Here is a 16218-nt window from a genome sequence, read left to right on the forward strand (position 1 = left end):
CATAGAAACAGATCAATTCTGAATGGAATCATAGAAAATAAACAAAGCCAACATGAAAAACTAACTCAAGAAACTCTTTCAGTTCTCACACATGTTGAAAGCTATCAATAGTTTTAGCAAAAATGTTCTCCACCCATCCATTTTCTTTCACCCTTGTCCCTCAGTGGGGTCGGGAGGGTTGCTGGTGCCTATCTCCAGCTGACGTTCCGGGAGGTGGGGTACACCCTGGACAGGTCGCCAGTCTGTCGCAGGGCAACACAGAGACACACAACCATGCACACACACACTCACACCTAGGGACAATTTGGAGAGGCCAATTAACCTGACAGTCATGTTTTTGGACTGTGGGAGGAAACCGGAGTACCCAGAGAAAACCCACGCATGCACAGGGAGAACATGCAAACTCCATGCAGAAAGACCGGGGCTGGGAATCGAACCCAGAACCTTCGTGCTGCAAGGCAACAGCTCTACCAACTGCGCCACTGTGCAGCCCACAAAAAAACATTCTCACATTATGAAAACAAGCTTTCATGAAGAGCATCTAATTGAGATTCTGTATGACAGATCAACTAAGTGGTGCTTATTTGTTAAACAGAAGGAAGATTGCTTAAATATTTTTTTAAATAATCTGAAAACTGTGGCTTGCATTTGTGCGCACCTTTGTAGGGTTCTATAAAAAGTGTTACTGCTCACCTTTATAGGATCGTATTGCATATCCCTACTCTTTTTGTATGGAGTTATTTGTGCTCCAATCATACTTTATCAAAAATTTTCTGGAATTTGTGCTGCTGCAATATTATATAGCATTATTTAATCTCTTTTCTTTTACTCCGATACGCCTAAATAAAATCCAGAATAAGTCACAGGCACTACAGAACCCAGCCGTATCATTTCATTAGCTTGAAAAACCATCTCTTTCAGAAACTTCTAAGTTTGAGTGAAATTGATGTATCTTGCAATAAAAAAAATATAATATACAAAACTGCCAGTCTCTCAGTGTGCACAACTGGTTGGGCCTTCCTCTCAAACACTGGCATTAAAAGGTGGGTATAACAACTGTTTTTTTAGGGGGCCTGAAAACAAATGTACTTCACAGTTTTTTATTAGCAAAAATAATTTTAAAAACACATAATTTATCTCCTGCATCACAATTATTCATAACTTAAAGTTGGTCAAACGTAATTGCATGAAATTGAAATGTGACACAATGTTCAAAGCAGCCACTTTGTCGAGGACTGTATACAATTTCTTTTCAAAACTAAAACAAGAAAAATTCTACTTTTTGATGGCAGCAAGTAAGACATGTGTGAATACATGTAATCTATACAAACGTAGAGAACATGCTGGATCAAGAAAATACGGCACGTAAAACAAAAATGAAATATTTGGCATATTCAGTTCCATCTTCAGGTCTATAACTTATGCAGATCGGCAGAACTAGTTATCACCATCTCATTTTCCCTAATGTTTGGTCGTCGTTTCACATTTTAAACATGTAGTTTTAAAATTTGAACATTGAACTCATTTCCATAGTTCTGGAAACTTTCCCAATTTATGTAAATAAAACATGCCACTTCTACTGTAGTTTGTATTCATATCCTGATGAGTGACACTAGATTACAATATTAACTACTGACCTTTGACAGACAGGAAAGTAACACTGGTTCTAAGGTTTTAGATAAAAAAAATAAAAATAAAAAAAACCGCACAGGAACCTAAATTTACATCCTAAACAGGAATAAATGAAGTTTGCAACTGACTTCCATCAGCTTAAAGGGAATGACCAATCCCAAATTAATTAATGCTACACATGGATAATTTTTGGTTTAGGACTGAAGTCCAGGCTCTGTTGAACTCCAGCTAGTTGGAGGAGCCAGGTGATGGGCATGTGATCCAGTCGGTTCATATCAAAATGACAAAAATGAACTTGAGAGTCTGCAGAGAGCAGAAGAGAAGAAAAATAAAAGTAAATAAAAAGAATACAAATTATATGATTGAAGACTAAGAGATTACACCTTACCTGGTCCTGCAATGATGGCTCCACCTTGCTGATGCAAATTACCTTGAAAATCAAAGGCAGGGCTGGTCATAGCCCTCCAGATGCTCTTTATTTGGCCCATAAATAAACCAGACTTCACATGAGGACTGGGCAGTGCTGGTTACAAAAACACATCTCAGTGAAAAATGTAATTATCCAGTTTTGTCATAAAGAAATTACATCCTCTTCAGATTTTAGGCTTTTATGTATATTGTATGTAGCATATCTACATGTTTTAGAGGGTATACTTTCTTTTTAACACTAGCAGAAGCACTTTAAACTCTCATAAATATATTACCAGAGTCTGTGAATGTCTCCTCTCTTTTCATCCCAAGCTTTAGGTAAATGGACCTTTTTGGATCCACATATATTTCATGAGAATAGCCCGTCAGCAAGCAGAAAGGCTGGATTAAATGGAGCACAAAGAACTTATTCAGAAATGAATTTTAAAAATTGAATCCGTTACAAAGAAATAAATAAGGCCGACATGATTTTAGTTTAGGACAAACGGCATAGAAATCACAGGTGAAACATTTAAAAGTATTTTTATTCCTTTCACTTCTTTGCATTTCCCCCCTTTAAACGAGAATGTATTTTATTGGAATATTACACAAACAAAATAATACAGAGTTGTGCTGTTTAAGAAAAATTATGCAGCAAATTCAAAATGTCTATAAATTCCATCCATCCATTTTCTTACACCCTTGTCCCTTAGTGGGGTCGGGAGGTTGCTGGTGCCTATGTCCAGCTAACGTACCGGGCGAGAGGCGGGGTCACCCTGGACAGGTCGCCAGTCTGTCACAGGGCAACACAGAGACACACAGGACAAACAACCATCTACACGCACATTCACACCTAGGGACAATTTAGAGACCAAAATAACCTGACAGTCATGTTTTTGGACTAAATTCAGATCTAAAAAAAAAAAAAGGCAGTTGCGTTCCACCCTTATAAATGAATATATTGTGGAGCCAACTTTTGTTTTGAGGGTTGTCTCTACCAGGTTTGCACATTTGGAGACTGACATTGTCTTTTTTTTTCCTGAAATAGCTCAGAGTCTGTGAGATTGCATAATTTCCCTTCCAATTTACAAGCGCGCTATTGTGTTGGTCATTCACATAAAATCCCAATAAAATACATTGCAGTTTATGACCCGACAATATGTGGCTCAAGGGGGACGAAAACTTTTGCAGGGCGCCATGCATGCACATACATTTATATAAAATTCCAATAATCAGTTTTAAATGTAAAGTCATACATTTCTTGAGACAATGTCACACAGTATCAATATCAATTTTATTACCTCTATATGTTGATGAGTAGACTGACCTATAACAACCAGTCTTATTCCAGCCTCCTGCACAGACATATAGCAAAAACTGGTATCTCAACAATAAACACAATTCATATTTACTTAAGATGTCACAATAATACAACAAAAATATCTGATGGATCAGACGAATGTAGGCAAGTCCTACATGTCAGGACTCACCTCCAGAGCTCCTCTTGGCACTTTGCTTAAATCATCAACATACTCCTTGCAGCTGTAGCACAAGAAATTCTGCGAGGACAGATGATGTGTGGCATTTAGAAACATGTATTGTGAGAAAACAAGTTTGAAACTAACCATAAAAATTGCGTTACTTAGGCTTCCACTCAGGGAACTAAATAAACAAGCTACAGAAAGTTTTATTTTCTTACCCGGACGAAAATGATGACCGATTTGCTGTGTTGATATAAACTCTTGAAAGGGAAAGGGACTCCACGGCGGTCGTAAATCAGACAGTCCTCGACATCTTTAAGGTTGATATCAACAGTTAGGGTTTCAGCTTTCCACTTTTCCGTAGAAACCTGTCGAGTAATCGGTGAGACCAATTCAGCCATTTTCCCCCCCTGCATGCCGTCTTCCCAGCAAGCAGCGCTATTTCGGGAGTTGCCTCTCAGCCTGGAGGAGCTGGGAAGTGGAACTTCACGCCCATGGAAAAGACAGAGAGAGAGAGAGAGAGAGAGAGAGAGAGAGAGAGAGGTAACTTAACAGCTCTATTTTGGAATTTGTAAAGAACAGAAGAACGACCGGTTTGTCATGTATTTATTTATTAAAAATATCTGAATATTGTTTGTTATAATTAACTGAATACACACGATAATATTGCCTATGCAAGTTCTTCTTCTTACTAGAAAAAAAAAACCGTGATGTGTGTTTAAGCCAGTGTTTCCCAACCCTGGTCCTCAAGGCACACTGCCCTGCATGTTTTAGGTATTTCCTCACTTCAGTCCAGCTGATTTCAATCGATGACTGATTAACAGGCGTTTGCTGAACTGCAATCAGTTGAATTAGGCACATTAAAGCAGGGAAACCTCTAAAACATGTAGGATAGTGTGCCTTGAGGACCAGGGTTGGTCAACCTTGAGCTCCTTGAGGAGCTTAAACCCTCAATATTGATTGAGGGTTTAAGCTACCCTCAATCAATATTTTTGCAAAAGTGCCTTCTGTGGTTACCTTTGCAATTCAATAAAATTACATCTTTGCCTATGGCTCTTTACAATATAGCTCAGACACAGTCAGATTGAGGGACGAACAATTTCCAAGTTCTCTCAGAGTTTCTAAATTGGATTGAAAACGGAACTTTGAACAATTGAACACAAAGACTTGCATTGTTCCAAACCAAGCTTCTATAGCTTTGGTGGTTAAGTTTAGAGTCACAGTCCTGCTTGAAGATAAAACCTAGTGAAAAGATGCTTACACAAGTTACAAATCCTGTATTACACACGCACAGATATTTTTATACACAATTCACAGAAATGTTATTTAATGTGCATTCCCCCAACCCGATAAATTAAAGTTAAAGTCTTTTACGACTATTTAGAGAGTCACAGTGAAGGGGGCACAATATGCAAACCAGACAATTTCAGATTGTTACTTTATTAAAAATAAAGAAAACACATTTTTTTTGGCTTTTCAATAAAATCTCAATAAAATACAAATGTGTGGATGTGGCAATGGCAAAACAATATTTATTGTCATGTTTTTCCACATGACAATTCCTTCTTTTTACAGAATAATACCTTAAATTATTCTATATGAAGGGATAGTATATAAAAATATATTAACGGTTCATAGTATAGGATAGTTTATACATAAAAATACTAACGGCTCTTACTTTAACAATAATTTATTAGATTTGAAGCTTGTTTGAGATGCCATAGCCCGTAAATAGGGCATCTTAAAATTTTGCTTTCAGTCTTTGTTTTGCATTCATTGTGTATAGTATGGACTTTTAGTAAAGTCAGTATTCTACCGGTATTTAGCTCAGGAATAAAACTGTTAATGTTCATTTACATAGATGAAACTTTGCCCTCGTTTGGATTTCCAAATCGCCCTCGTCGGCTTCCTTCGCTCTACCCTCTCGGTGCGGAAGTGTTATTCTGCAGAGCAGCAGCAGAGGCAGAGCTGCAAACTGTTTGGATAAACACCGCGGCGGGTCCCGTGCTGCTTCTCCGGCCCCTCCATCTTCACCGTCGGGGCTGTCAGCGCTCACTTTGTCTGTATTTCGTAGCAGGACTATGCGGGCACCGTCCGGCGGAGAGCATTGAGAGCTGCTTCATGCTGAAAGCTACAGCTAAGTTAGCATCTGATGATGAAGATGGAGCTGCTTAGCCTACCAGAAAGCTCTTAGCTTCTGCCTTTTTCACTCCAAATGAGGCAGAAACCGTGAGCTAAACTGGACTTATACCTGCAGAGAGTTCAGGTAAGTCACAGCTTCAAGGTTTACCGTGCTGTGTGTTTTTGTTTATGCTAGTCAAAGAGCCACCTGTTCACTGTTTACATCCCTGTGTTTTCATTCGGCTGCAGCCAGACGAGGTAATTTTTTTCTGTTAAAAAAAAGCTAAACTTTATTGTGACATAAACAGATCCGCAATTAAGTAGAAATTGTAGAAGTGATATCTCATATGAGGGAATAATGAAATACGCATGACTGTACAGAATACTACTGTATTTCGGATGAATTATGATTGGCTTCACTAACGAGGGTAAAACTCTAGTTTGGTATAATCATTAATGAAGTTGATAGCACTGATCATTCATTTAGCGCATCCCTATCAGTACCTTGATTTTTATTGCCACACAAATATACAGGTAGCTCTCAATAAATTCCAATATCATCGAATATTTCTGCGAAGCAATTAAAAGAGATAAACTCATAAATTCATCAAACACAGAGTAATTTATTTCAATCATTTGTAGGAGTTAACTTTGACTTATTTTGGGCAATCAAGCTCCCAGAATGTCATAAGAACTGTTGGGAGGACTTTACAATGAAAAATTGTTGCAGCATAAAGAATCCCCTGTTCGCCCCACTAAAAAGAGAGAGAGAAAAAAAAACTTTTAATTTTCTGTTAGAAGAATGAGGAGAATGAATGTAATGCTGCTTTGAGTGAAAGATCAATCACAGTGAAGCTGGTGATTGATTGATTTAGAAATAAATCAATAAATCAAGGGAGGAGTTTCTTGTTTTAAATGGACACCTTTAATCAAGCAACGCCTTGATTGAAGGTGTTGCTCTTTAATCAAGGCTGAACTGTCTATATGTAATCCATGTAACACTGGGCACTGGGAACATTTACCATCATGTGTCCATTTTGTACCCAGTCTGTACCATTTCTTCTGTACTGATATTTCACAACCACTTTATGTCCATGTGATTTTTATTTTCTTTAGCAATCAACTAATTTGATGAAATAAGGAGAATATTATTCCTAGAAATGCAGTTGCAATAAAAATAAATGTGTTTCTGATTGTCAGGAGTTTCCTTGAATCATCTATATGGGCCATCTTCTCTCCAAAAATGGTCTACGCCTGAAGAAGAGGACACACAAGTTAAATCACAGGAAGAAGAAGAAGAGGAACTGTTTTCTCCAGGGGCCTTGCATGCTCTGCTTCATCGTCCACAGCAACAGCAGCGGTCTTGACGACGACAGCGACCAGCTGGAAGCCGGTGTCAACGGCTGCCGTCACAACAGCATCGCTGGAATCAGTGTGCCGGGCGTAGGCGAAGTCGGCATCGGAGCGGCGGCAGCCTCGAAGCTCGCCGAGCGATACGCGGCTCTTGCGTCGCCTGAGGACTGTTCTAAGTTTCTGCTGTCGCAAAGGGAACTTGCCATCTGGGAGGGCCAGGGGAGGAGTCTTCTGTCAGCCGTTCCTGCCAAACTGATTCCACCACCGGTGCTTTTCCGAACAGCTGGTGTGTCTGTGACTGTGCCCATACCTGTGGCTGTGCCCGGCTGCACCAGCGAATACACAGAGATGGTAAACATCGACTCTAAACTCTTCAGCTGCTGAAAACTCTTACAAAAAGTATTCAGACGCCTTGGCTCTCATCACATTTTGTCACAACACAGCTACACATTGTGCTTGAAAACACAAGAATTTCCAAACTTTATGAGTTTTTTCTTCTTCTTCACAACTAAACACTTTGGTGGTCTATAACAGGGGTCTGCAGCTTCCGGAGCCGCAAGTGGCTCTTTGGCTCTTTTCCACAATGGCTCTTAAAAACGTTGGTAATAAAAAAAACTAGTTAATGTTTTTTAAATATAGAGATAACAAATGCAAGCTTTGGCTGACTTTTTTCATGGAATAATTGCATTAAATTTCAACAACAGAATGCCAATGAAAGAACCACCAACATTTTTTAATCTGTTTTTCTTGTCATTAGAGGGAATGTAGAGTTAAAAAAAAAAAATTCATAAAAATCAACATCCCTCAGAAGAAAATGTATGTATTCTTTTCGCAAAAGTTTTATGCATTTTTTTTATTTTAAACTGCAAAAATTTTGTTTTATAAACAGGGTTTTTTAAGATTGACAAACACATTTCCTGCAGTAGATATTCATCCAAATTGGAAGTTGTCGCCTTTTCAAAAGGTTATGTAACATTTGTAAATCTAAGCAAATTTTACTCATTTGAACCAAGGGAAAAAAATGTCTCTTTGAATTGCAAATGTTAAATGACCTGTACAGATTGCAGACTGCTGGTCTGTAAAATCTCAGTAAAATACTCTGTAACTTAAAGCTAAATTGTGGCAAAATGTGGAAAAGTTAATGGTGTCAGGATACGTTTTTGAGGACAAGTAACTAAATGTATTTATAAAATTTGTATGCAACCAAAAATGACCGATTTAAAGTATTTCCTTTTTTGTGCATCTTAGAATGAACAATCATCATTCATTGTTGAAGTATTTAATAAGTCATAAGGAGTATTGAAAGTACTTCAGTCAGCTTTTTCATTTAAAAATGTAAAGTTAGCTGTATTAAAGCCTTGATACAGCAAAGGTCCCTGATCAAAAAAAGTTACACTTGAACACAGCGTGCAGACACTCGATAACTAGGCTGTGCCGTCTCAGTAGAGGACCTGATGGATCTACCTGTGTCTCTGAATGCAGGTGTGCAAGAGGAAGTGCTCGGAGGTGCAGAGGTGCACCCCATGCAAGCAGCCGCGCTGTGCCTTTGCTGCTCCTGACGGAGTGGGAGCAGGAGGAGATGTAGGAGGAGCAGGGGATGCTCCTTCGAACTCTGAAACTGGTCACAGCCACCTTCCCATCTGCCCCATTCCCTCTTCCTCTTCCACCTCTGCTTCCTCTTCCTCCTCCCCGGCGGACTGCTGCTGTGGGTTGGCTCTTCATACCGAATCGCCCAACAGTTCAGACTCGACCCCGTGCTGCTTGCATCACTATGACGACTGCCAGGCTAGAAGTTCTGATGCTGCTGAGCATCTAAGTATCAACCACCTGCCTTCCTCCATCCTTCTTAAGGTCAGTTAAGGCAATGTAACTCTACCGCTTATATTTTTTAAAATTTGTATGCGTTAGTAAGCTAGAAATGTTTGCGTTTCTTCTGCTCACAGGTGCTGTCCCACCTGACAGTGAAAGAGCGCTGTCTTTGTGCCTCTCTGGTTTGTAAGTATTGGAGGGATCTTTGCTTGGACTTTCAGTTCTGGAAGCAAATCGACCTCAGTGGCTTGCAACAAGTAAGATACTACTTATTGAACATTATTCTTCATAAACAATCACATAGAAAACCTTTGCTTTCGATAATAGAAAATAAGACTGTCTTTTAAATGTATTTGTCAAATTTTTTTCTTCTTCTTGTTCTTTAGGTCAACGATGATCTCCTTGTGAATATAGCGTCTCGGAGGCAGAATGTGACGGAGATTAACATCTCAGATTGCAGGGGAGTCCATGATTATGGCGTGTCCTCTCTGGCCTCCCACTGTCCTGGTCTGCAGAAGTACACAGCTTACCGGTGCAAGCAGCTGGGTGATATCTCAGTGACAGCTTTGGCGACACACTGCCCTCTCCTGGTCAAGGTGCATGTGGGGAACCAGGATAAACTAACTGATGTGGCATTGAAGAAGGTGAGGCTTTTGTTCCAAGTGACGTTCAGTTTAGTTGTTGGTTCACAAATATTGCAAAATATTTTGATGCTTATTAATTTTTCGTTTTTTGCCTTAAGTTGGGAGCAAACTGCAGGGAGTTGAGGGACATCCACTTGGGTCAGTGCTATGGCATCACTGATGAAGGTATGATGGCGTTGGCTCGAGGATGCCCAAAACTGCAGAGACTCTACTTGCAAGAGAACAAAATGGTCAGTTCAACATTTTTAATGTAATACAAGCATTTATTCTTTTCTTCTTTACTTCATGCGAGGCGGTTTGGTTGTTGGATTGTCTTTTTGAAGCTCTTTTCTTAGCTTTATTGAATTAATGGTCCTGTTGGAATTTACTGTGATAATGAGAAATTCATGTTTGATCAGGGAGAGAATTCTCAACTTTCAATCATAACAACAACTTAAAGACTTTTCATGCAGAAACTACATGATGCATTCATCTGTTTGTGTCTGGTTCAGATGTCCATCAGGGCTACACATCTGGCTGTATATACATAATGCATATGTATATGCATTATAACGTCAGTATAAATTCAGGTGTTCTGGTTGGTCCTCAGAGGTTTGTCACAGAACATTAGGGAACAAACAATGTTGAAGGTTAAAGCCGCATTCAGCTATGAATCAATATCTAAAGCTTTACACTTCTCACAGAACACTGATCAGTCTATTATCTTAAAACAGCACAGCACTTTGTATCAGCTGTGGTTGTTTTAAAGTGCTTTATAAATAAAGTTGGTTTGGTTTGGTTTAAAATGGAAAGAGTGTAGCACAACTACAAACCTACTAGTACTGAAATACAGTTGGTTACAGTGATGTTCTCAATTGGTGCATGAATACTGCAGTATTTATTTCGTATACTAAAATTTAGCTGCGTTAAAGCTATTAGGAGGAACAATAATTTGGCTACCTGCGCTAAACCACCACCAGATGGCACTGTTTTCTTTAAGCGGCTGGTAAGCTCTTTCTCCTTAATTTGCCACGTATTCCATAGTCTGGTTCTCTATCACTTCACAATCTTGAGAGACATTTTTCTATTTACTATCTGATATTGGACTCAGATGCAGACACAAACTGTGCAGAAAACCATTTTGTATACTCTCATTACAATTTCAATGGTCCATTTCAAACCCTCATTATGTGGCTGCTCTTTGTTTCACAAATGAATTCCAGTAAATATTTCTTTAGAGTCCATGAGTAATGGTGACCTTGATGAATTAGTCCACTTGAAATTGTTAGAAATTGCTCGGTTTTTTAAAACCCCATTCATCAGCTTAATAGCAAATGAAATTAGCGATTAAAGCCAGGTGAGAGATTAATATTGCTGCTGATAACATTTCAGCAGAGGTGTATTGATTTCAGATGGGGATATTTAAGATGTGCAGGGGTTGCAGTTATTTATCGTCTCGTCATTAGGGCAGAGAGAAATGGCCCATAAAGCTCATATGGGAATTATATCCAGGGAAGTGGTTGTATGGCCTACAAATGACATTAAATTGCCAGGAGTTAAGAAGACAGAGAAGCCGGTTACTTTCTCCAACAGCTTTCAAGACAACTTAAGGTTTTCTGTGAGATTGCTGCTTTTTACTGCTCTATGTGCAAGAGGTTGTAATTGCTCTCTGAATGAGCGTGGGTCCTGTGAGATCCACAAATGTGCATGAATATTTCCTGTATTATTTGTGTGATTTCAACATAAAACGAAACAGCAAAGAGGTAATTTAGGGTCCTATTTCACAGTTAATGAGAGCTTCTTGGAGAAGATGGAAGTACTTTACATGATATGCGGTATGAAACCGTCTTAAGACAATCCTTTTTTTGTCTTGCATGTTCTGTGTCTGTTTATCATAATCAGTCACAGATGAAGATGAGTTTTTTGCTCACTTTGATCTGCCCCAAAAATGCAATAATTGAACCCCCTTTAGGATGTTTCTGTGTGGTCTTTCATTTCCCCTCTCAACTTTTTCTTCATTTTATCTCTCTTCTTCCTTACATGTTGTGATTTTATTTATATTCGTGAGGCTTTGTTTGGTCTGCATTAAGACCATGTTAAGCTTTTTACAGGAAGAGCAACAAGCGCTATCTCCCTGAAAAGGCGGAGTTCATTTTAATGATGTTTTAAAGCAACGTCTGTATCAATGGATGTTTCTGCCGATTCCGTCTCTTGTGGGGTTCCTCAAGGATGCTTGTTAGGTTAGGTCCGTTGTTATTAAATTTGTTTTTGTGGCAAATTTTTTTTGTTGCCCATTTTCAGAATTACTATAATTTACAACTTTGCTGAATTTATTCATGCGTCTACATTTAAGAGAAGAGAAGAAGTTTTATTTATGTAGCACTTTTTCAGCAACAAGGCAGTTCAAAGTGCTTTACATGAGTTAAAAGAGAAACAAAAACAACACAAGCACAATGAAAGAAAAAACAAGCACAGCAAAACAAAAACTATATTTTAAAATTTTCCAGTTGTTCCGGGTTGCTAAATATATAGTATTTTCTAATTTTGTTCTACATTAGTAAAGTGCAAAGTGTACAGCTAAATGTTGGTTCTCCATGTTTGGTTTTTGGTCTGGGTTGCTAAGTACTCCACAATTTATAAAATAACAGGAGTTTCTCTGGGTCCTGCTCTGATATTAAAAATATACAGCTAAATGTTGGTCTAAAATTATATGTACTCCACAATTTATAAACTAACAGGAGTAAATTATTTTAAAAGTGGAGACAAAGACCTTGTTTGTGTGCACAGACTTGGTAAATATAGTTGCTTTTTCTTCGTGAAGTTACAAGAATATCTGGATGAAGTTACATTTTTGTGGTCTGCCATAGGAAAGCATAGGAGAGCATTGAAATACCTTGCAAAGCCTTCTATTTGCATGGAAGGTACCCGTTACTCAACACCTAAAAATAACTGTTGCTTCCTTTCACGGTTAATATGCACGCTGTGTGCAACCCCACAATATACAGTATATATCAAAACATGGGGCTTGATCTGGCATGCGGGTTTTTTCCAATGTTGCCATTTCGAGTAACCATGGCAACGTAATTAGCAGGAAAAAAAAGGGCCACATTCAAATCAAAACAAACACTGTTTTGACTCAAAACAGAGATAGAATTTTGTCTCCCCCTCTATTACTCTGTTTACAGGACAAGGGACACCAGTACATTTCAGAAACAAAAATTAATTTTTTTTGTTGTGTCATTGCCTCTGTTTCACTCACACATGACAGTTTTACACTGAAGAGAGCTGAGACGTAGAGAACTACAGAGATGGTGGGACGTGAGTTCCTACAGAGGAGGACAGAGCTTCCAGTTAGAACTACAGAGACGCCACTTTGGCAGAACACTTACTACAGACAAATATATGTTTCAGAATATATTTACCAAAAATGTTAAAATAAAATAAATAAATAAATAAAAAAATCACTTCTGAAAAATTTACCTACTGCATAATTCTGCACAAAAATATTTCACTGTTTTTTTGAACAGTAAATAATTGTTAATCTGTTGCTAAGAGATGAGTGTGTTTTCTGGTAACAAAGTGCCACAAAGTAGACATCTGATTTTTACTTTTGCTAAATTTACCAACACTAAATTTCTTGCGTCTAAGCAGATAAACAGCATTTCAAAAGAGCTTATGTTTTATGAACAATAATATTACTTGTTATTAATTTGGTGTTAAAAGATGAGCGTTTATTTCTGGTAATGAACTGCCACGAAGTATAAATCATATTTTTACTTTTCTGTTGAATGTTTTATAATATATTCGCCACCAATGACAAAAAAAGAAGAAAAAAAATCACTTTTCTGCCAAATTCATCAACTGCACAATTCTTAAGTAGTATAAAATAAGTAGTATATCAAAAGAGCAGAAGAAATCTTATGTTTTTTTGAACAATAATAATATTTGTTGTTAATCTGTTGCTAGGAGATAAGTGCGTTTTCTGGTAACCAAGTGCCACGAAGTAAACATTTGATTTTTACTTTTGCAAAATTTATCAACTGTAAATTTGTTGTGTCAAAGCAGATAAACAGTATTTCAAAAGAAGTTATAATATTACTTATTAATTTGGTATTAAGAGATGAGAGTTTATTTCTGGTAACGAACTGCCACAAAGTATAAATCATATTTTTACTTTTCTGTTGAATGTTTTATGATATATTCGCCACCAATGACAAAAAAAAAAACTTTTCTGAAAAACCAACTGCACGACTGTTGTTAAATAGTATTTAAAAAGAGCAGAAGAAATCTTATGTTTTTTGAACAATAATAATATTTGTTGTTAATCTGTTGCTAGGAGATGAGCGCGTATTCTGGTAACCAAGTGTCACGAAGTAAACATGATTTTTACTTTTTTTAAAAGTAAAAATATTTTTACTTTTTTTAAAAGTAAAAATCAGAAGGTAGTGCATTAACATTAGCACAAATATTGCTAATGCAACTACTGTCCACATTAGCAGTAGCATTTTCCCTAAAATAAGATTTTTTGCTGTTTATTTATTATCCATGTTTAGCATACTGAATGGAGGAAGTCAATGTGAGACAACATGTGAATTATACCCCACATGCCACTGGCAGCATTTACGCTAACATTAGCTTTTTGGCTATAGTTAGCTTATACACTAATTTTAACATACTGAATGGAGTAAGTCCATGTTACTCAACGTGCTTGTGACTCTCCACATACTATTGAGTGAGTACATTGTATCTTACTTTAGAATTGATGCCAATTTTTTGGCCCCGTTTAAATTTCTTCAGAAATGTTAGAGTTTTTAATCATGTTCTTCTTGTGAAAGATGTGTTTCAGATTAGAAATGTTGATCTTTTCTCCTAATCTTTCAAGGTAAATGATCATCTAGCATTAAATAGTTACCTTATCTGAAATGGGTCGTGTTATACCTCTAAGTGCAATTACAGTATAATTAGAAGGCCTGTTAAACTTTATATATGCTTTTATCAGCAGATAGCAAAGCTTTTATAATAATCTGTTCATTATCCTCATTTTTTAAAAGGTTTTGTTGGCTTTAGTGGCCTTTATTTGAAAGTAATTCGACAGGAAAGAGGGAAATAAGGGAGAGGGAAGACGTGCAGCAAATGTCACCAGGCCGGGAATCGAACCTGCGACCACCGCCAAGAGGACCAAGGCCTCAATACGTGGGTTGTGCTTTGCCCCTGCGCCACCACAGCACCATTATCCTCATTTTTACTTGACATAGGGAAGCTAAGAGTGGCTCTATATATTTCTGTGCCCTTTACAGCCGTAAAGAACCGTAGGCATGTTTCAACACGCTGTAGAACAGTTTCATTTAAAATTTTTGGTAAAGCTTAACCATTATGTGCTTGTTGATTGGACTTATTTTTCTTAGAGTGATTGGCAAACCTGAAAATCCAAAGATTCTGGTCACGAGCTGATGTCTCTGTGCATGTCTGCTGGCAACCTGTTCAAGGTGAACCCTGCCCTTTGCACACTGACTCCTGGGGAGGTACCAGCTACCCAAGTGAGAACTAATTGTAGGAAATGCGTGGATGGATTTGTATGTAGTACTGAAAACTTCTCCACAGACTCTTGAGTTTGTTTACTGTTGGCAAACTGATGCTTGCTCATTCACCTCGTTAGCCCAGGGCCAGATCTGCCCAGGGCAATGGATAACCTTGGGCTAAAAGTGCTGAGTGAAAAGCAGGTGAATCTGGTGTTTCAGTGCCCGTTTTTCTTTTCTTTTGACATCCGACCTGCATTGTTTTCTGGGCATTCATCCAATATTTCTGCCAGAGTTGGTTATAGCACGCCAGTTGTATTTCAAGGCTTGTTTTCACATGCTGAAGTGTTTTCTTTTTACTCTCATCCATTCATTTTTCTCCCGCTACCTTGAAGGGCAGAGGCTATGAGAATAGCAAATTCCCTTTTTCCTCGTCTTACTTCAATTTGCTGTAGGGCGGAAAGACAGCCTCGAAATTTCAACTCTCTGCTCTGTCAGTTATTTTTTAGACTAACTGGTGGAGGAAATGGAGAAAACTCTTGTTACCCAGTCCTCCACTGTTGGGAACTTTATTGCAATTTTCCTTTCTCTTAAAAGCATTGTAATTTAGTAACAGTTCTGCTGCTGAAGCACTTTTTCACTCTTCTTTTTTCCAGCCTTTTAGAGAAATGTTATCTGTTCTCCTGTCCTGTTGAATTTAACGAGTGCTGCCTTCATTTTCCTGCTGTGTGACGGGAACATTTTCCCACCGGCTCCTCTCAAAGACACTGAGCCTACCTAGGCTTGTGATTATTTACAGCTTTAATTAGTTCAAGGTTTGGAAATGTAGGTGGAATTAGAGATGACCTAACATAAATTATTGTGTGCCCTCAATTTGGGTGCAGCTTCTTCTTTGAAAATCATTTAGTGTGTCCCCAGCTTCAGATTGTACATGCAGGGTTTGAATGGATTTTGGCTTCAGTTGAGAAATTGAATAAAAAAATCTTAACAGACAATATAATGTTTAGACTGGACTGTGTAAATAAACATTTAGATTTTTATAAAATACGGATTTATTCTATTTGGAAAATAGAACACACATCCATCCATTCATCGATCTGTGCATCCGTCCATTTGTACATTCCTTTGTTCATTGATTCATTCATTCACCCAGTCATTTGAAGATCTTACATTTAAAACTTGACCACAGTAGGACTTTGTTCCATTAATGTTCGTATAAACTTTCATCTACTTCTGCAGAGTTTAAACAAAAAAATAAATCCTCCAAAACTAAAA

At 37.9% G+C, this 16218-nt stretch overlaps 2 protein-coding genes across 2 annotated transcripts in view; one reads left to right on the forward strand and one right to left on the reverse strand.

Moving 5' to 3' along the window:
- Positions 1-1086: 1086 nt before the first annotated feature.
- prxl2c (peroxiredoxin like 2C) lies at positions 1087-4005 on the reverse strand. Its single transcript, XM_008418316.1, has 6 exons — positions 3740-4005; positions 3531-3599; positions 3342-3395; positions 2337-2442; positions 2021-2155; positions 1087-1935 (listed from the first exon to the last, which is right to left on the reverse strand). The coding sequence occupies exons 1-6, from the start codon at positions 3935-3937 to the stop codon at positions 1805-1807; spliced, it is 693 nt and encodes a 230-aa protein (XP_008416538.1). The 5' UTR covers positions 3938-4005; the 3' UTR covers positions 1087-1804.
- Positions 4006-5445: 1440 nt separating this feature from the next.
- The window catches only part of fbxl17 (F-box and leucine-rich repeat protein 17), a 242826-nt gene continuing 232053 nt past the window's right edge, over positions 5446-16218 (forward strand). Inside the window, exons 1-6 of the mRNA XM_008418318.2 lie at positions 5446-5787; positions 6843-7346; positions 8478-8846; positions 8939-9061; positions 9191-9448; positions 9547-9678. Coding sequence (XP_008416540.1) covers positions 6864-7346; positions 8478-8846; positions 8939-9061; positions 9191-9448; positions 9547-9678 — 1365 coding nt within the window. The 5' untranslated portion in view covers positions 5446-5787; positions 6843-6863. The remainder of the gene's footprint in view (positions 5788-6842; positions 7347-8477; positions 8847-8938; positions 9062-9190; positions 9449-9546; positions 9679-16218) is intronic.

The sequence above is a fragment of the Poecilia reticulata genome, linkage group LG9 (assembly GCF_000633615.1).
Source record: "Poecilia reticulata strain Guanapo linkage group LG9, Guppy_female_1.0+MT, whole genome shotgun sequence".
In the NCBI taxonomy this organism is placed as follows: domain Eukaryota; kingdom Metazoa; phylum Chordata; class Actinopteri; order Cyprinodontiformes; family Poeciliidae; genus Poecilia; species Poecilia reticulata.